The sequence below is a fragment of the Corvus hawaiiensis genome, chromosome 1 (genome assembly GCF_020740725.1).
Source record: "Corvus hawaiiensis isolate bCorHaw1 chromosome 1, bCorHaw1.pri.cur, whole genome shotgun sequence".
Taxonomy (NCBI): Eukaryota; Metazoa; Chordata; class Aves; order Passeriformes; family Corvidae; genus Corvus; species Corvus hawaiiensis.
In genome coordinates this window covers 6,209,799-6,233,432 of record NC_063213.1, presented here as the reverse complement: position 1 = coordinate 6,233,432, position 23,634 = coordinate 6,209,799, and the positions used below count along the sequence as shown (strand labels likewise).

Below are 23,634 nucleotides of genomic sequence, written 5' to 3'. Positions count from 1 at the left end.
AATTGCATGATTATTTCTGGCCTTAGTCCTGAATCTGAATCCTGTTCACCAGGTGCTTTAGACCTTGGCTAAAGGTTTTAGGCCTGCCTGAAAGGGAGAGCCCAGAGCTAAGTGAAGGAAGGATGAAGTGGCTGTGGATGACTGTGAATATCAAGGCATTTCCTGCACCCTTCACTTCGTATATACTGGTGGCAGACAGCTTCCCTGTGTTCAGCACACATTTCTCCTTTCTTGCTTAATTTAATTGAGATAAATCCCCTGTGCCAGACAAACCAAAGGGCTCCAAGTGTGACAGAGGAAAACCAGCTCCACAGGGAAGGGGAGGAGGAGAGGAAGGCAGTTGAGGGAAAGGACTGAGCCAGTTATCCTTGATCACATTGTGGCACGTGGCCGGGAATCACAGGGTCCCCGGCTGCATGTCCTCCCATCTACAGCAGCCGTCCACATGTCTGTCACACTCTGACACTGGATCTGCAGCAACTGTTGCTTCAGCAGCTGCTGGCACGTACTTATCATCAGGGGTGTTGAAAACAGAGCCTGAGCAAAATGTCATTAAAACTCCAGCTCTGGGCACCAACAAGAGAAAAATGGAGAACTATCAATATGGGATATATCTTTAAGTGCAGGGTTTGGGATATTTTCTTTTGGATTTTGATTGGTTTCAGGTAACAACCAAAGGAATAAACCAAAATATAGTTAGTAATGCATTCTGTTGTTCCTGTATGGATTTATTTCTACCTATTTCTTGCACTCTGCTGTAGTACAAAGCAGTGACTGGGAGCCCTGTAACCGCTGGTGGGACACAGGGCATGGGGAACAAGGTCACTGATTGGTGCCGTTGTGTCTCAGCAATGACAGAGTTACATAATTATGTCTGTTGAGAATCCTTTTTTCCTTTTGCATATTGCTCAGGGACTCTCACAGATTGGGCCTTGTTTACCTTGGCCATTTCAGTGGTGGGGCCCGCTCTGGTTGATACCCGTTTGTTTCTGCAGCTCTCGCCTCCTCCCATGGCCAGCTGTGCCCCCTGCCCAGCTCTGATTATTTTCCTTCACACGAAATAGTTTTGATTCACTGTCAGAGCCCTTTATTTTCACTGTGCCTTTGTTTACTGAGATGAAGCAATGCACTCAGAGCCCAGAGTAACACAAATAATTGCAATTTTGGGGAAACTGGTCCCCTAGCTCCTGAGGTCTCAACCTTCCTGCTCCGCCTGCTTGGTACCAGTGGTACCAGCACACCCAGCTCCCACCTCATCTTGGTTTTAACCTACAGCCGGTTTTGCTGCTACTGCACTTGAATGGAAGTCAGTGCTTTCTCCAAAAACTGTTTGCTGGTTGCAAAGTTTCAGGTTTGTGGTACGAAGTTGTTTACCTCCAAACTCCAGGACTTTGTGGGGTGGCAGAACCTGGCACAATCTGTGCTTGGAATAGGGCTGAGCACTCTTTTGGCATCACTGACGTGGACAGGGCTGAGGCAAATGCTATCACAAATCCCACACTTGGCTCCACATAGTGTGAATACCTTGGACATAAACTCTGCAAGACCAGTGGCCAGCCACGTGATGGTCCAGAGATCTCAGCTGGCCTGGGCTGGTGTTCAGCTTGTACCAACCACTGATACAGCTGAGTTGTTCCAAGCTGGATCCCATTCAAGTTCTACAGAACTTCACTGAGATGCTTCATATTCAATCTCATTTCAAGAAAAAACATCAGTGCCAGCTGCCTTCCCCAAAACAGTGACTGAATTACTTTTACAGTGGTGAAACTTCAGCAGACTACATCTGTTTAATCAATGCAATAGCGGGGATTTTTTTTAAAAAAGAGAAAAAAAGGCTTCTTTTGGCCACAGCTTTACAGTGTAATGGAACAAGTGGTGCAAATGAACTGCTGAAGCCCCTTGGTGTTCCAAGAGCCCATAAGGATAAATATTAGGGTAACTTATGGAGAGCCACGAGCATTATTCTGTACCATCCTGCCCTCTTTTGAGAAGAGAACATTGCAGAACTTCGTGGCGTTCTTTGCAGTCAATCTGGAAGCTCATGGTTGATAGGAGTTAAGGAGCTCATACTGCCTCTGCAGTATCATCTATTTTTCTGGAGATATTGGGAACATAATCAGTCAGAAAAAAACAGAGGCTCAGGAAAGCAAAGAATGTGATTTTTCTTGGCAAGTGCAGTCTCCTAATCTTATGTCCTCGGAATCTGGACTGGAAAGACTAGACACCAGTCCCCTTTTCTGACTAGTTTTTGCAAGACCTGGCTCAGCTCATGTGCTGTCAGCCATGAACCCTTGTCTGGGTGGCTCTTTAAAGCCAGCTGGTCTTTTACCACCTGACTGATTCATTTGTGTTGAGAAGCAGCAGCAAACTCCCAGCATCAAATACATTTTTTCCAGTGTTCCGTAAACTGGGGTAATATATAGAGGTTTACTACTTGCAGAAGTGCCTGAATACTTGTCACAATGTTTGTGGAGGCAGATTCAATCTGAATGGCTTCCTGAGCAGGAGCCCTGGGTATCTTGGGGATATGCAGACATTGAGATAGCGATGCACTTGTCCCAGAGCTGCCAGTGCTTCGAGGAGCAGGTTGCAGCCCTTACTTGCTTTAACACCTGAAAACAACCAGTTTCCCACTGTAATAGTTACTTGTTACAAAGACAAAACAGCTCATAATTTATTTTCATGAATGAGGTCAAAACAGTGCAGCTTGGGAGGGGAATGACTGGTGCAGTGGGTTGGTGATGAGATAAAAAGCTAAAAAGCCTTTCCCTGCTAGGTTAAATCCAGCTTTGGTCAGCAGTGACTGAAATCTTTTATCATTTGGCAGTTGTTCCCCGTGGCCTTTGCGGTGCTGGCTTTGCTCCCTGACATCTGAGTCAGTCCTTGCATAACCAGCCCCCTCCTCGGGCCTGCACAGGGGCTGGGGAGGTTGGCAGGGAAGCATCCGCTGCCCTTGCTGGGATCACACGTGTCCTGTGAAGAGACCTTCTGCTCTTCAGAAGGGTTCAGGTTGAATGTACTTTCTTCCAGGTTTGAAGCCCTGACCCCTGCCTGTTTCCAGCTGTCCCACTGGGCAGGGTGGTGAGGTGGAGCTTGTAGTAATCATCTGCTCCAAGCTGAAGAGCAGCATTTCAGTGGCTCTGCCGGGGCTGTCGCAGCAGCCTCACCAATTGCTCCATCTGGAGTCATCCCTTCCCCAGGAGATCTGGCCCTGCCCTCAGGTCCCTTCCTCACAGCTTCCTCCGAAGCCCCTCTCCTGTATACACAGATTCTCACGGGATTAAAGCCTTAACTAGAAGAGTTTACAAGTCTTCCGTGCATTTCCTTTCCTTGACCATTGCAGAGTTAACAGAAGACAACAGGGCAGGCAGTCAGACCTCTGCCCACAGGCTGCCCCCTATTGCAGAGCTTCTTGAGTAATCGATGTGGCTTTCTTACTGACCCTTCTCGGGTGGGAAATACTGGGAGCAGATGCTTAAGAGCTGTCCATGCTTCTTTTCTCTGGCACATTAGCAGGTCAGAATTGCTCCTGCAACTGCTCCCCTTTCAGTATATAAACACTTATGTTGTAGACTTTGTCTGCATCTCTCATGCCCATGATTTTGGATACTGTGTTGTCCTAGTCAAAGAGGCAGCAGGCTTCAAGGAAGAGCCTCTGCAAATGTACGTGCTTGGAGATGCACCGAGTTTTATCCTGATGCAAAGGAAACACCAGTCTGTTCACCTTTTGATTTTTATGGCTGCTGGCTTTGCCTGGCTTCTGCAGCTTCCAGCGTGCCACTCCTCTGGGTTTGCACCTGGCTGGCTGTGAGCAGGAATGGCTCAGCCTTCCGGAGTCCAAGGACTGAAGTGATGCTGTAAAATCCTACCCCACTTTGGAATATTAACATGAGTGGGAAGTGAGGCTGGGTTGGCGTGTCAGTGTGAACTGCCTGTCCACAGCTGATGCTGGTGTGCAGGAATGGGACCAAAGTCTCTGGGGACATAGGGAGACACCTGCAAAAGATGAGAACAGGGGTGATGGAGAGGAGCAGAATGAAAGGGCAGAAGTAGATCTGCTTAAATAGATCACATTTCCCACTGAGCTGGGGGAATCTCTGGCATGGAGATGTCCTCTGTTCCAACAAGCCTGCTGTTGAGGTACTCACTCTCAACATGCCGAATCCTTTTGGCTCCTATGTTTTCATTTGCTTTATAGCAGGATGACAGCTCTGGGGAGTAGAACAAGCCAGGAATGACTGTGTCATGCGCTGGAGGCACGCTGTAATAGTGACCTGGGATGGGCCGTGGGGTGAAGCTGGGGTTGGATGACAGGGGAGGGGAAGGATTTCCTAGAGATGCAAACTGCCTGGCCAGCCCTTGGAAAAATGTGCTCTGCTAAAGGGCCCACGTGCTCTTTGCTGCCAGAGACTTGCAGCACCACAGGGCTGCGTGTTGAGAGATGTATCAACTGTGACCTGTTGGGCAGCCAAGCAAAGAAAGCCACCCTGTGCGTGCTTTTGGGGGCTGGTCTTGCAGGTACTCTGGTGACTTGGCAAGTGGAGGAGATAGGTCTAAATCAGCCTGCAAGTGGAAGATGAAATTGCAAGAAAAAAGAAAATGTGTGAGGAATTCCTCTAACTTATTCTCGTAGCATCAGTCTGTACTGGTCCTGAAGTGGAGAGTTAGATATAACATTTTAGCAGGAAGCATGGAGGGGAGAGGAGATGGTTGGTCTGAAGACGAGGGAGGCAGATCAGAAGTGAAGAAAGCCTATGTGGCTGGGAAGGCACAGGCCAACCTTGTGCCATGTAGTTGGTGCAGAAGTGTCAGAAATGTTGTGGTCAATAGAAACACTTGGCAACAGAAACATGAAATCGCACCAGGTGTTGGTTGATCCAATGCAATGGACATCACTGAAATGTTGTCCCCTCCCATGAGTTTGAATTTCACTCATGGGCAGGTAAGAGGAATAAGATGATGCAGTTTAACTAGATAGAATCATCAAACATCCCAAGGGGAGTTTTTGTTCATTCCATGTAACTGATATGTATCCAGGCAGGAGTTTGAAGTTCCCTTTAGACTTACATTAGCAAAGTAGGGATTCATTTCTGGCTGAACTCCTTAAGTAGGATGGGCCCAAGTGTTCATGGCTTTCTTGGGCAGGTAGCATGCTTGCTAAGTCTGTTTGACTTCACAGCTGTGGCAACACCAGCATCTAAAACTCTGTAGCTGTATCTTGTGGTAACCCTTGGATAGCCTCTTGGGGTACTTCCTGACTCCATCCTGAAGTTTTAATGTACAGATGTGATATTGCTGCTCTTCAACCTCATTTCATTACTGAGTATCGTAACAGTACTTTATGGGTAAGAGTGTGGAGAGTCACAGCAAGAGGACAGGGCTTAATTTGATTTTAATCTTACCCATTTTCTGTGCTGGGAGAAGAAAATAAGATGGTAACTGATTCCTCATGTGTGGACAGCGTGGACTTGCCAGTGGTTGATGAGTACATCACAGTTCAGGGCATTGATACAGTTGTGGGTGCATGGCTGTGCAGCTGTCTTCTCTCCTTTTTCCTCCCTTGTGCCCTCAGCCAGATCCTAGGTGGACAACTCTGTCCCACAGGAGAACTTGGGTTGTAGTTTCCTGTACACTTCCAGGGGTATAAACCAGCAATGCCACTGTACAAAGTGATTCTGCTTTGCTCCTGGCCCCTTTCCCACTGCTGCCTGCCTGTGCCAAGAGGAGTGTTTGTACTGCACTGGAAAACCAGTCCAGTTTAGAACTAACCAGAAGGACGGAGGTCTGAGGTTCTTTGTCATCCACATCACCTTGAGATCTAATTGTGAAAGGCAGAAGAAAGCTGGTGCTGCATGGATCATTTCAAGGGAAGAGGAGGGGAAGTTCTGTGCTGGCTAGTGTCTAGAGAAAGCAGCCATTTACTGCACTAACGTTCTGCTAAAAGCACCATCCAGTACCATCTAAGGCAATGGAAATTATGCTACCAAGTGGCATAAGGAGCAGGAGCAGTCCCACAGCAATTTATTTTCAATCAAACAAGAGCCATGAAGTCATTAGTTATTTCTTGAGAAGGCTTTGGTAGGTGTGCTAGAGAGCACTGTGTTGTCTCTGCCATGCCATATGTGCACAAAAAGATTAATTCCCGGGTTAGCAAGACAGGAATGATGATGAGGCACCAATCTGACTCAGACACAGTAGGAAGAGGCAAATGCCACAGGCTGAAGCAGTGCTTGGACTCTTGCTGAATTTTGAAAAGAGCTAGAATGAGAGATTTTTTTTTTCTTTTGATGAAAGAAGACTAGAAGGTTTTAAAAAATTAATATCAGAAGCAAAGAAATGTCAAATTGTGGCTTCTTTCTTCAGCTACAGCTTTCCTGAGGATGTGGAGTACTTTGCAAATATTTAATTACTCACACCTCAGTGCCCTTGCAAACATTGCAGAGAATAAACAAAATTAAACTGTGCTGTGAGACTGGTAATCCAGCTGTAACTCTGGTGCTATTACTGGCACCTCTGGAGCTATCCTACTCATTGCAAAGTAGGAACCCGAGGCTAACATAAACCGATAAACTAAACAGAGAACAGGTCCCAGGGCCTGAGTCCTGAAGTCTCTCTGATAGCCTTATATCCTGCTATTCCCAACCTCGGGAAGTGTCACAGTGTACACACAGCCTTTAGCTGTATGCACGGTACAGTGCACATTCCCCTGGCACCAGCCCTGGAGCTGTCATGCCTACCCTGCAAATAGATACCCTACTGGTCTTTATGTGCATTAATATTCTGTCTCTCGGTTACACAGCGAGTGGATGTCCTGTGCAGATGAAATCGCCCACAGGGATTTCAGTGGGGTTCTTATTTAGACTGTTCATTTTGTTGACTTGCACCTCTAATGACATATTTGTAAAATGTTTGGAGCTTTTTTTTTTTCAGTTTCCACGGGGTATTCCTCTGCTTTAGTGTGTTACAGAAATAAGGTTCATGGTTAAGGCACTGTTTTATTGCAAGCAAATCTTTGCCTCAATTACCTAATTTTTAAAAAATTTGCACTGGATGAACGTATTGTAAATCATAGGTGAAGCAACAACCTACCCTGTTCTGGAACCCCTCACGCAGCTGCTTTCGAAAAGCTGACATTTAGTGCAGTGATTAAATATGAAATCCCTAAATGTGAAACTAAGCATCAGAGCAAGTAGGTAATTACCTCCAAACTTGTCTTTATATATTGTGCATGCAGCGTTCCTCCTCCCACCTTACCCCCCTAATTTTCCTCCTCTTTGCCTGCCAAAATGCAAACCCTTCAGGCCGGGGCCTCTGTTTCCCTGTCTGTCTGTGAAGAACTTTGCACGCAGAGGATGGCACCAGAAGCAGAACGTGAGCGGTGATGATTGTGGCTGTGCTTCGGGAGCTCTGCTGTGCAAAGGCAAGGGAGAGTGGCAGAAAGCAGTTCTAGCAGCCTCTGGCAAGAGGGCAGGGTGATGGAGGGACAGAGAGTGTTGGCCACCAAAGTGTCTCCAAAGACGGGCAACTTGCAACTTTCTGTAATGGCAGGGGAGCATTTAGCTCAGCTTGGCTCAAAACAGAAGAAAGCCTGGGTAGGACAATGGAGGTTAATGTGGAAAGCGCTGTTAAATGCCCGCCTGAGCAGCCAGCCTCTTTGCTAAAATAGAAAACAAAAGTTATTTCATTAAGGGCTCTGAACACAAAGTACTCAGTGAAAGTTTAAATGCCAGGTGGTGTATTAAGTAAATAAAGGCGTCCTGCTGTAGGCATTGTTTCTCCCAGCAGCCGGCTATAACCAGCAGCGGTACCAGCGACCATGTGAATCCCTGCCATGTGATGCGGGGCTGTGCCCGGCCGAGGCGCTGACACGGCGCTGGGAAGGCGGCGGGGACTTTCTTTCAGCAGCTCCCAGCACATTGATTGATAAGGGCCAACTGCGGCACGTGGCTCGTTTGCCTGGATTGGCTTTCGCTCATTACTCATCTGGTGTGGATCAGAAACGCGGGGCTTGCACAGATGCCATGCGTCTCTCCAGCGCAGTTTGAATGAAGAGGAGTGATTGATTTTCGTTTTAGTGACGTTTTAGATGGGTATCACAGCACTGCACGGTCAGGTTTTGTTCTAGCCCAGCGGTCGTCCCCCGGCAGCGGCTGCAGGATGTCACATCCCGTTAGCGGCAGCCCCGGGTCTGTGTGCAGCAGGAGCCCTTTGAGAGGTGGCCCTCCTAAACTGCTCCTGCTCTGCGGTCAGTGGCAGGACAGGGGAGTTGCCTGGTGAAAGTGAAAAGCTGGTATTTGCAAACTTCCTGACCCCGTGCTCTGTGGGTGATGGATGCACAGGAGGGTGAAGCATTCTTTGTTCATGTGTGCCCGACCCTCCTTCTCCTGCTTCTCCTCGTTCTATAGGATGTTTGTTCTCCCACCAGGCTGTTACCTGCTGAGGATCTCTGTTCATACTTTTCTCCTCTCAGTGGCACTTTTGCTGGCAAGGTACATGTTGTTGGCTGTGTTTCTGACACTGTCTTGGCCATAGCCATCTGGTGTCTGATGAAGTCTTGGTACTGAGTCTCTCAGTATAATTACCATGCCGAGTTAATTGTTCGTGCCAGCCCAGGCACTTATTCAGTGACTACCTCAACCATTACTAGGACCTCTTCATTCATCACCTGTCAGGCTGTCGAACAGCAATGGAATGTGCATTTGGCTGTCTCAAAAAAAAGCCATTCTTTGCCATCAAGCTTGTGAGTGATCCCCCTTTCTTTGCTCTGAATTATTTGGCCGTGGTCTCTTCTCCAGTATTTGCAAGACAAAGGAGAAGCATTGGCAGAAAATTAGTAGTTAGAAGCCAGGCTGGAACCTTGCTGCCAATGAGAACTAGAAAAAGCCCATTGGGAAGGATGCTCTCCACCAGGATTTCTGGTCTCTGCTTGCTGTGTTTGGATCTCATGTGTTTATTGCTTTTTGAGCTGATATAATGTGTCAAGTCTCCTCAGATTTGGCGAGTACATTTAAAAAATGCGAGATAATCAATGTGAGGTTCTGGGCAAGGTGGAAGATCCTCTGTCTAATCATCATTGCAGGAGAGATCTGCAGTAAACCCCTTAAAGGATACAGCATCATCTCTTTTAAGGGATACAGGCAAGAGTTTCTGCTGATCAGCCTTTCCTCATAAAGGGGCCTTGAGATCTTCACAAAGCAGCACAATTCTCAAAACCTGCTAATTAAGCTCTTCAGCTCCTGATTGTCTCAGTTTTACGAGGAAAAGGTGTTACATTGCAGATTCCGCAGATACAAGTGTGGTTTCAGCACATAAATAGACCACAAGTAACAGGCTAAATTCTGGTAACCAGTGGGGCTTTGTCTTTGTTTTACAAAATGAAGTAACATCTGAAGCAAAAGCTGGAGCTTTCAGGGTCAGGTATTTCTGTGGCTTAGACCACTTAAGAAGTGGTTTCCTTTACTGTGTTAGAACTACTATAAATAAATTTGATTTTTTAAGATTTTTTTTTAAGTGGCAGAAATCTACGTTTTCCTGTGAAATTTTCAGGCAGCATATGATATTTTAATTACTTAAAAGGTGTATTTTTCTCTCCCTCTGATTATTGAAAAAATCAGAGTTGTGTTTTTGGAAACAAGTAAGCTTCCCATTGCATGGTGTACCCACTACATGGAAAAAAGCCATGGAGTTGTTCCAGTAAGACTGAAACAAATGTGTTTGCTAATGCAGCTGGGATAGATGCTGCTCAGCTGGAACCGGGGAGCTTGGAAGGACTGGAAGGCCTGACCATTACATGGGTGATTCACTGTCAATCACAGATAAAAGCTATAGGGTTCAAGAGTAGGAGCTGTAATTCTTACATGGTGGGAAGCACCTGAATTGGTGTGTAAGTGACAATGTTAGATAAAACAGGAAATTTCCTGGGCAGTATCCATGCTGGGTTTTGGTACAATAACTCTTCAGATTTACTCTTCAGGCTTATTTTATTATTTTTTAAACTAACGGATATTCTACAACATTTAGTGCCAATGTCACCAGGACTGTTTGGATGGAAACAGGCAGTAGCCATTTACCTGCTGATGGGTTCAGAGCTTTACTGCCATTAAGTGGCATTAAACCTCATTTCATATAATTTGCATTGATTTGCTTATGTGTCAGAATTAACATAGTATTGTGTCTGAAGAGTGAATCAACTTAATGAACCAGCAGCTCAACTCAGATTCACTTGTGCTGCAGGGTACTTAAAATTCAGCAGCCACAGCCTGCCACCTTCTCTGTTTCACTGCCAGCTGAGAATGCAAATGAAAGGACAGTGTTGTCCTGGGAAGGAGTCAAGACAAAAAGTTTCACATGGAGACACTGCAAATGGAAATTCCTTTTGGTTTTTTGTTTTGGGTTTGTTGTTTGGTTTTTTCCCTGAGAAGTTTGACTCTAAATGGTAAATGAATATATCCCTTTATATAAACTTGGAAAACTCTTTTAGCCACAGTTTTATGTATTAGCAGTGTTGCTATTTGCTTGATTAGGTACAGGGTGAGAGAATATTGACGTGTGATTCCTAGGGAAAGTGCAAAAAGTGATTTCATTTTCATGGCCAGTAACTCTCACCAGTTTCAGCAATTTCATCTTATGCACACAAATGCAAAAGTAAAAGTTTGAGAGCAAGCTGCTGGCTCCATCCTTTGGGCCCTCAATGGGGAGTGTGACCCTATTACTGTCCCCCTGAAGCCAACCTCTGTACAGCAGTGTTAGCACATCCCTGAAATGCCTACCAGCATCCTTTGGGGGCAGGTGGCTCCAAAGGTTCATGGGGGCAGCAGCTGTTTTTCTTTCTGGAAAAGGATTGATGAAAAGGGAGGCGTTGGCAGGAATCACTGGGCTGTGAGAGTCCTTCCTCCCAGAAACCACCAGATGCATCCTGCCAGGTCAGGCATGAAATGTAGGTGACAGAACTCATTGTGGGTGTCACCCTGGGAATGTAGGAAATGTAGGAGGCATCCACCCTTCTTCCCTTGGGAGTACACGGATGACAACGCAACACTTCATCCTTTCCTGTTAAGGATCAGTGGAGGGCTGGTTTGGATCAGAATGCCCAAGTATGTCAGTGAAAAACTTAATCTGTGCAAAATAGGGGCTTTATTTAAAAGAAATTGTTGTAAATACCCAGAGAAACAAGTGAAGGAAGCAACACTGATTTTATATGTCTGTGCCCAGCTCCATACCAGCCAGTGCTGGGTGTGACTTGAGCCAAAGGTGTGGGCACTGCCATTCCAGCAGCACTTCCTCGGGGCTTTTGCATCCAGCCCATGATGTGTGGCTCAATCCCAGCTGAAGTTGCTCAAATAGAAGCACAGAACTGTGTTGGGGCATCCCTGTGTGCTATCACTGTCACGGGGAAAGCAGCTGGAGGCAGCCCCATTCTGCTCAAAGTCTAGGCTATCCAGTTCTGTTAGGATCTCACATACACATTCAGTGTAAAGTTGTGATATGAAAGTTGTTTTGCACCATGTATTCATGTGAATTTTATGAATGTTCTTATTCATATACATATTCAGTTATGCAAATATTAGTACTTACGATTCATCAATATGGAGACTACAAAGTTATCCTCTTTATTTGCTCTTGTTTTGTCCTGAGAAAGGTAATGTGAGAATGAGTCAGAACAAAGCAAAACTCTCAGATTGTTTCAAAACTGGATAGGGTTAATCAATAGGAACTATAGAATCATTGAATCATTTAATGTTTTGGGTTGGAAGAGACCTTAAAGATCATCCCGTTCCAACCCCAAAGGACAACCTTAAAGATCATCCAGTTCCAACCCCTTTTGTTAGCCAGACACACAGCAACCAATCTGCTAGACCTTTTTCTCTCTTTTTGATTTTTTTCTAAAATTCTTTTGTGCTCTGAAGAAAAGAAACAGCTATTCAGTTTCATAACATGAAAACACCACATTTTGTTCATATTGTTACCAGAACTAGTAGGGTTTGTAGCCAATGTCAAAGTTTGTTTCTTCCTCAAAATCCTACAGACATACTGAATTGTTTCAGCTTCATTACAGAAGAATCCAGAATTGTTGCCTGGTTTTCACTGCTTAATTGTTTTAAGTACATTCTCCCAAATAAACTGGTTTTAGCCATGGGATAGAGTTGTATCTTGTTTCTTCACTGGATTCCTTCTGCTGTAGTAGAGCAGGGCACCTACTGCATGTACAGATAATGATATATTTACACCAATGCTGCTGTTCAGTTGGCAGTCCAATAGGACTAAAGTTAATACAAAGTCCTGTTACTCCTGACCTGATTATGGTCTGGAGATATATTACAGATTTTCATTCTTTGATGTGGAAGGCTTTTACAAAAAACTTCATAGGGTTTAGGGTGTTAAGCTGTATCACAGCAGTCAAAAGTATTTCGTTTTAATAATCACAAAATATTTAATATTTCCTATGTGATTATGACTTTAATCTCAGTATTGTACAAATGTAAATAACATAGATACCACAATAATGCTATGAGGTAGGCTTCTAAAAGACTGAAAAGCTTAATTACATTATTTTATCAAGTACCCTGCAAAATAATTATATTTTTTCCTCCAACTCTGTGCAGAAACTGAGTCACAGACAAATTGAACCTCAGATGTATTAAGGTGTGCCTCACAGCAGTACTTTATGTTTGAAGTGCCTGGTTGAAACAAACAGTTCTAAGGCTCAGTGTTCTGGAGTCACAGATGCTCTTAATCCATAAAATACTCATGCCAAGTATCCAAGGCTGACATGCAAAAGGAGATTCACCACCAGTGAATGTTCTTGTAAGATGGAAACCACGCTGTCTGTCCTGCCTGGGCTGTTACACATCTGTGATGAGGTGACAACAATTTTCACAGGATGTAAGAGATGTTACTTCCATGGTCCCCTTTGATCCCCCTGTGTCCTACGGATGTCCTCTACACTTGGCAGGCCAGACTTGCTCGGCTGCTGAGTGTGTGGTTTCTGTATGTCTGGTAAAAGCTTTTCTGGCAGAGCCTCTCAGCCCTGGAAATGGTTCTTGTGGACTTTCTGAATACATTAGCACACGATGAACACATCCCAGCAGCAAGACTTTAAGATCTAATGGTGTTTTTCTCCCTTTTAGTGGTTTTCCATTTGCATCGATTACAGCTACCTCAGTCTCCAATCGCAGCACTCAGGGAACATTTGTACATCCATAAAAACACAGAGGAGCATCTTCCCCAGAACAGCTTATTTAAATTTGTCTGTAAGCAAAAACTGAACAAGCAAGTTAGGTGTCCTTTCAGTCCTTGAGGAAGTGGAACACACTCTCCAGTCCCCCTGAAATGAGCAGGGGTTGAAGACATTCAAAATGCCAGGGTGGTTACTCTCGCCTCACTCCATGGCATGGCACATCAGCCAACATCTGTACCTGCATTCAACCCCAGTCTCCTCTGGGCCTGTGGCTGCTTGACTGGCAGAGCTGCAGGGCTCCTTAGGAAATTAAATGGAAGTCCAGCTGCAATTTTGGAACAGGACCAAAGATAGGAACTGAGTAGGGGGACCTTTTTGATTCCAGAAAAGCTAAATTTATCAGTGAGAATTAGGATTTTCTTTGAAGGAAATAAATACAGTACTCTATACCACTAAACCCATAAACTAATAAAACATATTAGAGCCTAATTATTTTGCAGGTTTCATGTTGAGTGACTATTATTAGAAAGTTGTCTCTTATTATGTAAAAGCCATCAAGAAAGTTTGTTTTCAGAGAAGAATAATAGCTAAAGAACAGTTACCCATATTACATGTTAATTCCTTTAAACACAGAAGATGCTAACTCTTCCCCAGATATGTCAGGAGTAATAGTTTCTTCAAGTAATAGATCCCACCCTGAGTTGTTGATGTCCAGTGTTCCAAGTCTGCCATCTTAGGAAAAAACCTCTGGTGCAGTAATCTCTGGTGGAGCCCTGAAAGCTCACACTGAGGACCCAGACTGACCATGAAGATGCATCCTTGTGTTCTCAAACTCTCCTTTGAGTGGCTTGGGATTTTATGCTCATTAATCTGCTCCCTTTTGATGGGCTTGAGTCCCCTCTGGACTAACCGATCATCTACACAAATCTATGGAAGCACAAGAAGTGAACCAAATTCAGAGGTCTTACAGCCCGCTTAAAAATACATATCCCAGTTCAGCCTCATAGTTTTTATGCGTCTAAGTCTGTCCTGATTTATGCTGGCATCAGAGAACCACCCTTGGTTTGCTGATGTACGTATAACCAGAAACACAGATGTTGGAACCTGAATTTTCTAACTGGTGGTGGATGTCTGCTGGTTCTTAAATGGGTAATAAACACAGTTTAAATCTGTCTGTTCACAATTCAGACCTGCCCTAGGAACATGACCAAAAATACAGCTGGGGTAGATACACATGTCAAATAAAAACCAGGGTGCTTACAAGAGAAATTATCTGCTGCTGACACTGATTTTTGGCAGAAGATAAGATCAATCTTTCTCCTCAAAGGCTGCTGAAAACAATTCTAGTTTGTACAAAGGCTGTACAAGAGCTTTACAGAAAGCAAACTGAGGCTCAGAAGAAATATGCCCTGTTCTTTTTTGTCTCTGCTCCTGATTGTATTTTAACTGCTGGCTGAGATACTGTTAAAATAATGAAAAAGAAGAAAAAGCAACCATTAAAGCTTTTAAGCCATGTGCCATGAGATAAAGGTAATCCTGATACTCACAGGAGTATTAAAATGACAACAATAAAGTAATACCCATGCTGAGTGTCATTTTAGAAATAAGCAGTCAGACAGGAGGTTAATACAACACAAACCTCCAGCCCTCCCATCCTGCCACTGTGCCTCCCTATAGTGGATCAGACAGTTCAACCAGCTTAAGAGTTTTTAGTGGCAAGGCAGAGATTCCCTTTCATAAACAAGGAGGTGAAATCCATACTTTTAGTTTGGGGAAGTGTGATGAAAAAGTACAGGATTTCTGTAAAGCTGAGATCTCCATCTGCTTTTCACCTGAACTGATCTTCGGTAATTATTGTTCACAGCCTCTGGCCTCTCCTCTTCTCCATCTACCCCAACACAAGTGACCAAGCAGCCCACGTTTCCTCTTGAATCCTATAAGCATGAGCCTGAGAGACTAGAAACACGGATTCATTGTTCCTCGCCTCCGGACACAGGGCAGAGATTTTCTCTGCCTCCATCTCAAAGCGCAGCCAAGCCTCCCATCATGACACCAGCTCCCAGTGCTACCTCAAAACCAGTAAGTAAAGCTTGTGTCCGGTTTTCCACTGGGAAATGTACAGGGTTGTGTGTGGACTGTGTCTTGTGGTACAACTGATGGGCTGCAGTGTGTGTCCATACTGTGGGACAGAATGAGAACAAAGCCTTTTACTTCAATTTCCTTCAGAATTTGGCTGGGAGGGTATTGGGAATCCAGAGGTGGTGGCTCTCTTCTGATTTACCTAACTAGTAACTAATCTTTGCACTACCTTCAAAGTGAGTTTTGCAATGGCTACAGATCTCGGCATACACTGCTGAGATGCCACCCCAGAGATGGATAAAATTTTATTTAGGATCGTCTTTTATCTCCTTTTAAGAAGAGCTGATGAGAGAGTTAGCAGCCAAAGAGAGCACATAAAAAAGAAATTCAAAGTCTAAGCTGCCGGGGTTCTGAGTTCCTGCTGCCTCTGGAGTCTGAGATGACTGGAACAGCTGGTGACTAATAGCACAAGTCGCTATCACACCTCCTGCCCCAGCTCAGAGAGTAGAAAAAGAAGGGCAGCTCTACCAGGGCATTTATCCAGCCTCCCACATAGCACAGGTGTCTTCATAAGAGTGGTTTCTTCAGTTCCTGGTAATGCATGAACTCAGCAGTTCCTGGGAATACATGAATTCCAGCCTCTGATATTCTCCAGTACTGCATGGCTCTGTGCCTCCTCCCCTCTCCCTTGGCCAGCCTGAGCTGCAGAGGCATCACTCTCCTTTTCTTTCTCCTCTGCCATTTTGCCCATTTTCCCTTTTGTGTTAATTCCTTCACATTGACTGTATCTTTCCATTCCTCTGACTCATGGAACCAGCAGACCATGACATGTCACCAGAGTAAACTACCCTGCATGTGCCTTGCCCAGCTTTTTCTCTTTTTTTCCCTCTGAAATACAAAATCTTCAACATTTTCTGTATCTAGACATCTAGAACTGCAAAGGGCATACAGGTTCACAAGGTCAGTTGCTACAAATTCTGTTTTGTTCCAGTTCTCAGTAATTTATTTAAAAGCAGGAAGTTTCCTCCCACTCACCCATGGGAAAGTTGTTCCAGGATCTGAACACGGTAACACAGCAATCCCAAAGCCTTTTTGCTTTTGTGTGAGGTACCTCCAGTAGCAGCAGCTGATGTGATGCTGAAAGCATTTGGGTCCTGGATCAGAGTTCATGTGCCATGTCAAAGTCGTTCACACACATCCCATAAAACACCTGCCCTGTTTTGGGGGGCCCTTCTCTAAACATGAGGAAGTCTCTGGTTTTCAATCTCATTTTTTCATGGACAGGTTATAACTATTTGCTCTTATAATTAATGGCCGTTTTCATTCATTGTTTGCTACATCCTGTTTTACCAGTAGCCAACCTTTGTTTTTTTAGATCAAGCAAGCCAAACTCTCCCTACAAATTACAGACTTTCTGTTCTTCTGCTGTGCAAAAGTAAATCATTTAAGTATTAAAATAAGTCCTACATTTGTAGTTAGGGAACCCCAGCAGTAGTTTTTCTCCAGCCAGCTCACTGCCTTTCCATGTCAAAATATTCTTGGGAATATACTGACCAAACCCAAAGGTTTGTAGGATAGAAAAATGTTTTGGGTAGGTTTTAGTCAATCAGTTATATTATTTGCATATGAATGTGTTTATCTGTGTTATGCAGCTACAGAAGAGTCTTTTGTACCTGTTAGAATAGAAGTGAGGAAACAGCATAATCTTAGCACATTCCGCTGACTGAAAGACTGCAAAGTTTGTTTTGGTTTTGATTATCTGCTGATTCAGAAAACATGAAGCTGAGTACAAGATGCCAGAATAAAGAAACAAAATTCTCAGCAGGTTTTTATGAACAGTTGTGGTTGTATATGTGTACAAGAGAGAGTCTGGGGGGGGTAACTCAGAATGCTGGACTCAATTCTCTCCTCTTCAGAAGATACAGAAATACATGGGATGTGTAGCACCTGATTGTCTGGTACCCTCTGTACTCATTTATGTCTGAGAGCAGTGAGTGTGCAGAGCTGCCAGTGAATCATTAGGGTTTTGGTTTACTTGGCAATAAATGTCAGCAGCCACAGATCAGTGAGGAACAAAGCTCTGGATATTTAATTTTCAACAGAGACTGGAGAGAGAGATTAGATTTGCCATTCTCTTCTAGAAGGAGACACTGTTAGAGAGAAAGGCTGAGTTCCCGCAGAAGGACATGAATCTGAAGCTGATGAGTGTTCCCTCAGGACTGCTGTCTTTCAATCCCTGCAAATTATTGACCCAACATTCCTTTGCAAATACAATAGCAGTAGACAAACATTCTTGACTTGAGTACTGTATTTCAAGCATTTCATTTATTCTGAGCTGTGTGTTCGTAAATACATCATTTCACAATCATGTGCCATAAACAAATCTGTAAGAGGCAAACTCAATTTCTTCTTTACTTACATCACCATTTGCTGGCAGAACAATTTCAGTTATTTTAAAAATACGTTATAAATTACATGATAAACGGTTTCATAGTGGCCATGCTGTTAGGTGATCAGTTTAATGATATGGAAGCTTCTATGTTGACATCTGAAATGAGAAGTTGACTCTTGTCTACAGGGCTCTGTCAACTTAAATCTCATTTACTTATTACATTGCTTAACTGGTAATGATAATGTGTGAGACCCCAGAACTATTACAAATGATTCACGATTGCCATATATATTGCAGTAGGAAACCCTTGGACCCAGACACGGAAATATATTATTTTAAAAAAACCCAAACAAATCAGAAGAACAGATGACTATAGGAAGATGCAGTATCAGGACTTGGAATTGGTCTTAGCCCATTTTTATAATTGATGGCATTTAAAGCTGGTTCTGAAATTGTTTTTTACCTGTCTGAGACTCAGGTGCAGAATGGTTAAATCTGTTCAGTAAGAGAGAAGACATGGAGGGAAGAATAAAAATACTTATTTCCCAGCAGATATAACCAAAACCTTTCATGTTGTAGTAGCACTTCCAACAGTGGGTATTTTGATGTGATTTTTAAGCCTTTGATTCGGGGGGGGGGGGGGGGGGGGGGGCGGGGATAAATAGCAGGAGGCAGTTCCTCACAGAGGGAGATCCTCCTTCAGTGAGTATGATCTCAACACAGTACACAAAGCTAAGCAATTAACCTCATGCTAAATGGGTGTCTGTGGTAATCACCAAGGTCTGGATTTATCCCGCCTAAGTTTAGAAACCTATCTGAGCTGCTTAAGCTGGGAGTTCGGTAGCTCCACTTGTCTCTGTATCCCCCAGAGAGGCATTCGCAGAGGATGAATCAGATCCCCAGGGGGCTGAGGAGCCTCCGGTGCTGACTGTGAAGGGATTGACTGACCGAGGCACGCTTTAGATGCCCAAAGCTGGAAGTGCTGGGGCTGTCACACACCACTGCAGCAGCTCTGTCAGGCTCTCCCCTGCGTGTGTGGGTGTTCCTAGTGGCTGAGTTAGAAGGTTATAAAGAGAAATTCAGCTGATAAGAGATCAAAGCTGTACCTAGAGATTACTGTGCGCTGCATTAAACGGTAAAGGAGCAACTTGATTTTTCACAATGCAGTTCAGGACTCTGTACTTTGGCCTTGTGTTGTTTGGATGGTGTAACCTTCAGGCAGGAAGTGGTAAATGATAACTCTTCTCTAGTGTGACATTACGAACCATGAAAGGAATGCAGAGAGGTTGCAAATTCAGTAAGGAACGTGTTTGCGCCGTTTCCACCTTGTCCATATTTTGAAGTGGAGTGTGGTACATTGGGCATTATGTGGCTGGATCCTTTTCTTTCATCCTTTCTTCTTCCCCTGATGCATAAGACACTGTGAAAATGGCACTATTTCCTGCAAACACAAGCATTTCTGTGGTACCTCATTTCCTGGCCCTTACAGGTTTCCCCTTTCCCAACATGAGAGGAGCCCAGGCCAGAAGGTGCTGGCTCCAGATTGGAGTGTTGTCCTTGAGGTCTCTTTTGGTGGAAGACAAGGCTGGGGCTTCCTCTGCTTGCAAGAAGTGACAACGGCAGAACATGCCTACAAGGGGTCCTTTCCATATGATTGTGTAGTGAGCCACTGTCCTCCAAATAACTTTCAAGCCAAGTAATGTCCCAGAGTGTTCTTAACAAGAGGAAAAGTCAGCCAGAAGGTAGTCAGAGACTTATCTTGTGTGACTGAGTCCTGTTAAAACTGCAGACAGAGCACACAGAAGGGAGTCTGGTCTGTATTCATTTTGCACAGTCCTTGCTGGTCCAGCATATGGGAGAGGAGAGACGTAATGTACAGCTGGGACTCTCTTCCAGTCCTGGATAAAAGGGAGAAACCAGATTGTTCCTGCAGCTACTTGCTTGTTAAACAGTAGCGCTTCCCTGCAAAGCTATTCATGCTGTTTCTTAGCCAAAATGTAGTAAACTCCAAAACAGGGCTGTTAACTTGTTCAGCGTGAGAGGCTGTTACATCACACCCTGTGCTGGCAAGGAGCCTGGGAGCCAGGATGTGTGCAGCAGGTCCTTTGGTTTGGCTCTCTCCAAAAAGCCACCTATCAGAGCTCCATAATCTGCTGGGTGAGTAAAGAGATTGAAATTTGATGAAGAGAACAGAAAAGTGTTCTTTGATTCTGAGGTTGTCTTAAAAAAAACCCGAAACAGTACAGGCAGGGGATAAAGGAATCCAGTTTTCCAACGTACCAAAACTCCTTATTTCAGCATTTGTGTGGTTTAAGGCAGTGTATGAGAGTGCCAAGACATTACTGAGATTCAGCTGTGATTCACACCACAGTGAACTGATCACCAAAATTAGAGCCCAAAAGGCTCTCATTTAGCGGTGACAAAGCTCTGGCAGTGCTGGTGTGTCCAGGCTTCTTTTAAGTGCCTTAATAGCAGCACTCAGGTAGGTGCTTGTGTTCCCTAAGAGATCCCAGGGGCTCTAACAAGCTATCCTTGCTTAACCCTTTCTCCCTATGGGAACTGTTGCTATCCATGTGAAAATGTGTTTAAATTTAAAATATTTCTCCAATAGTGAGCACATTACTAATTAGTTGCAAACCCAGTAAAGGAATCACTCTGCGATGAGCTCTACAACAATTATGAAAATACTCTTGGGAAAATGTTTGGACCCACCTGATTTTGATTTCAGTCTCCTTTGACAGAGCATCATGCTGGCTCCACTGAATCGAATATAAATTCATAGGAGAATTATTTAATATGGTGGGAAAGTCCGTAGTGAGATTTAGTGCAACATAAAGAATAAGTGAACCAGCTCATTTGAATCTGAACTTTACAAAAATAGAAAGCTTCAGCTGTATCACACTTTTTAATTACAGCTCCCATTTTTTTAATGTTCTGTTTCCCCACTTCACTTTCTCCCTATTAGCCATATCTTTTGTATCCCATTTGGTGGTTTTCTCCCATTTTAGTATTTAGAATATGCAAAAAGCATCTTGTTTTCCCTTTTATACTGATTTGTTGGGGTTTTTTTTTAAAGCTACTTACTTGTTTTAAAAGAAAAAATGTTCAACCACAACCTCCTGAAACACTGGTGTCCTCATATATTTGTATTCTGGTTGCAGTGTCCAGATTCATGCAATCAGTCTTACAATGCAGAGAAATTTTATTGCATAAAGATGATTTTTTCTGCCCTAAGGAAATGTGCATCTGTGTCAACTTTAGGCTTTTTCTGCAGCTACAGAAATAATTTAATTTACTATCTATGGGTTCACTCAGTGGAGAATTTATTTTAATGACATGAAGTCCTACCATTCCTGTTCCTCCTGGTCCTAGATCAAAAGGAGGAAGGTGAGGTGGAAAGGATGAATATCCAGCATGCTGAGTCCAATCGATTCCCAGCTGCTTCGACAGCTCTCATGAGGCTATAAGTAGCTAAGGCAATTAAAAGTAGAGCATCTCTGGGGCTTTTTAAAGATACTCATTGGTACTGCAAAATCATGACCCCAGCACCCTGAAGACAGAGTCAGTAGCTTAAACCTAAATTACTTTTATCACCGTAAATCCTGCACTATGCATGGTATAAAAAGGCTAAACCTAAGGATCTGGCCTCGTGTGTCTATATAAATAGATACCTTTTGGTTAAGTACCATGATGTAAGAGGGTGCTGGAGGGACAGCCTCATGTTACCCATTGAACTGATTTCTCATGGCACTTTTTTTTCTGAATTTTAGACTTGTTAATTTAATAAGCATCCTGTTATTCTGCGTAGAAGATCAGAACTTCTGGTAAGAGTGACCTCCATCAGTGATTAGAAGCCGGATGTCTACTCTGTGATTTAATATAAAGCTGCAGTTTCATGCAGGGTCAGTGACAGTTTCTTACCAGCTGTATCTGGGCAATTTTGGAACACTGAAATTATCCACCATCAGGGTTGTTAATTCATAAAGCAGTAGGGATTATAGACCAAAGTTTTTCCATGAGAATGGAAGAGAGATACACAGCTTTGAACCTGTTTGGCTGTACCTTTCCTGCTTCTGGATCAGACTAGAGGGAAAGTGACCTAAGAATAAGGAAAAAATTCTTATGGAAGGGAACTCCTAGAATTCCTAATCATCTTCATCTCTCTTAACTCAGTTTTGTCTGTATTTTATTTTTAGATGCACTGTCTTTAATGGCCAACAGATCTTTAAAGAATGTAAAAGGCTGGTTGATACCAGAAGGAAATTTTCTGTGTAAAGCAGTCGTATTCCTTTCTCACTTCCTCACAACATTCCCCAATGCCTTCCTCTGACTGGATGAAATAAACTGGTGAAGTTAGGAGAAATAAAGGAGACAACCCAAAAAGGGCTCACTCCTGTTTGCCTTCTTTCTCTCAGCTTTCACATTTTATAGTGTCACTACCTGCTTGTGCAAGAGGAGAGCAAAACAGCTCTTTAAAAATGCAGCTGGTTTGTTTTTTGGTTTGTTTTTTTTTCTTTTAAGATTACAATCAAGCAAGTTTGGCCATTTGAAAGTCAGCTGCATGGGCTGCTGACTCAGAGAAGGACTAGATACCATCTTGGCAGCAGCTTGGAAAAATGTTTCCATTGTGCTGGTGAAATGAATGCAAAATATTTATTCTTTGAGCTTGTTCACAACAGCAGCTCAGTTCTCAGCTGGAACTGAGGGTGGGGCCATGTGGAAAGCATTTGTAGGAAGACAATAATGATTTGTACAGGGCCCAAGGTGTGCATAATCTTAATTTATGATTAACAAAGGAGAAGTCTCCTGCCATATGGGGTTTATAAGTTGAAGCGTAAACCAGTGAAGTAATCAACAGAGAATAAAAGAGATAAAGTAATGGAGGGAGAAGGTCAGCAAAACAAAGGAAGGGAGCAGAATTCAAGGGGGAGGGATTACTTCAGTCTTTTTGCATGTTTAGGGTTACAGTAAACTGCCAGTGCTAAGGTTAGTACCTTAGACTTTTGAAATTTTGATTTATCATACTTTGTCACTTGCAACTGCACAAGCCAGGGCATCTGTGGTATGTAGAGAATCTTCTTCCTTGTACCTCTGAACAGAAAGTTATTAACTGCTATTTTGTGGTATATGAGCACATATGATTCAAGCAGAAAAATAAACATGCTTTTTGCCCTGGGGACCTCGTTGTCCAAGAGCCTGATCTAGCAAAACAGGCCAGGCAAATTCTAAAACTGTAAGAAAGCATTGGCTTAAGCAGGGTTGTTCCTAAACACTACCTCCAGTGCATGCCTGCAGAAGAGATTTTAAGTGTAGCCATAACAGAGTTAGCAATGACAGAAGGCACTGAGGAAAGGTAACCTGAAGGTTACAGTACTGGGTTTGGTTGGGGTTGCTATGTATTTATGTTGCTGAATCTCAGGTGCTGTTTTGTTCTGGCTGATGTCAATGTGGTGATGGCCTTGATCCAGGAAAACACTTAAATGTGTGGTTGGATTTAAGCACACTGGTAGCTCTGTTGGAGTCAACAGTACTGGAGCACTTAAAGCTAAGTGTGTGTCAAGTCACTTTGCTGGATCAGGGTCTTTGTGCAATTTTTATGGTCTATTAAAACATTTAAAAATGACAACAGCAGGTACTGAAGATGAGAAAGGAAGCTGAAGGACAGAGGATGAGAAAAGAGGAAAATATTAAAGGTTCAGAAAAGAGAGGAGAGAGGAGAGGAGAGAGGAGAGGAGAGGAGAGGAGAGGAGAGGAGAGGAGAGGAGAGGAGAGGAGAGGAGAGGAGAGGAGAGGAGAGGAGAGGAGAGGAGAGGAGAGGAGAGGAGAGGAGAGGAGAGGAGAGGAGAGGAGAGGAGAGGAGAGGAGAGGAGAGGAGAGGAGAGGAGAGGAGAGCTCTTGGTGACAAATGCTGCTGACTGAGTGGCAGGGAGGGTGGCAGCTGGAAGATGGCTATCTGCCTGCTGTTGTGTGTCTGGCATTTCTTTGG

The 23,634-nt window shown here is 43.8% G+C and overlaps 1 protein-coding gene across 4 annotated transcripts in view; it reads left to right on the top strand.

Annotated features, from left to right (window-relative positions):
- The window catches only part of PRKAG2 (protein kinase AMP-activated non-catalytic subunit gamma 2), a 222,848-nt gene that overhangs the window by 140,064 nt on the left and 59,150 nt on the right, over positions 1-23,634 (top strand). For all 4 annotated transcript variants that reach the window (XM_048321701.1, XM_048321860.1, XM_048321787.1 and 1 more), the window contains one exon: positions 15,042-15,256. In XM_048321701.1, the coding sequence (XP_048177658.1) occupies positions 15,042-15,256 (215 nt within the window). The remainder of the gene's footprint in view (positions 1-15,041; positions 15,257-23,634) is intronic.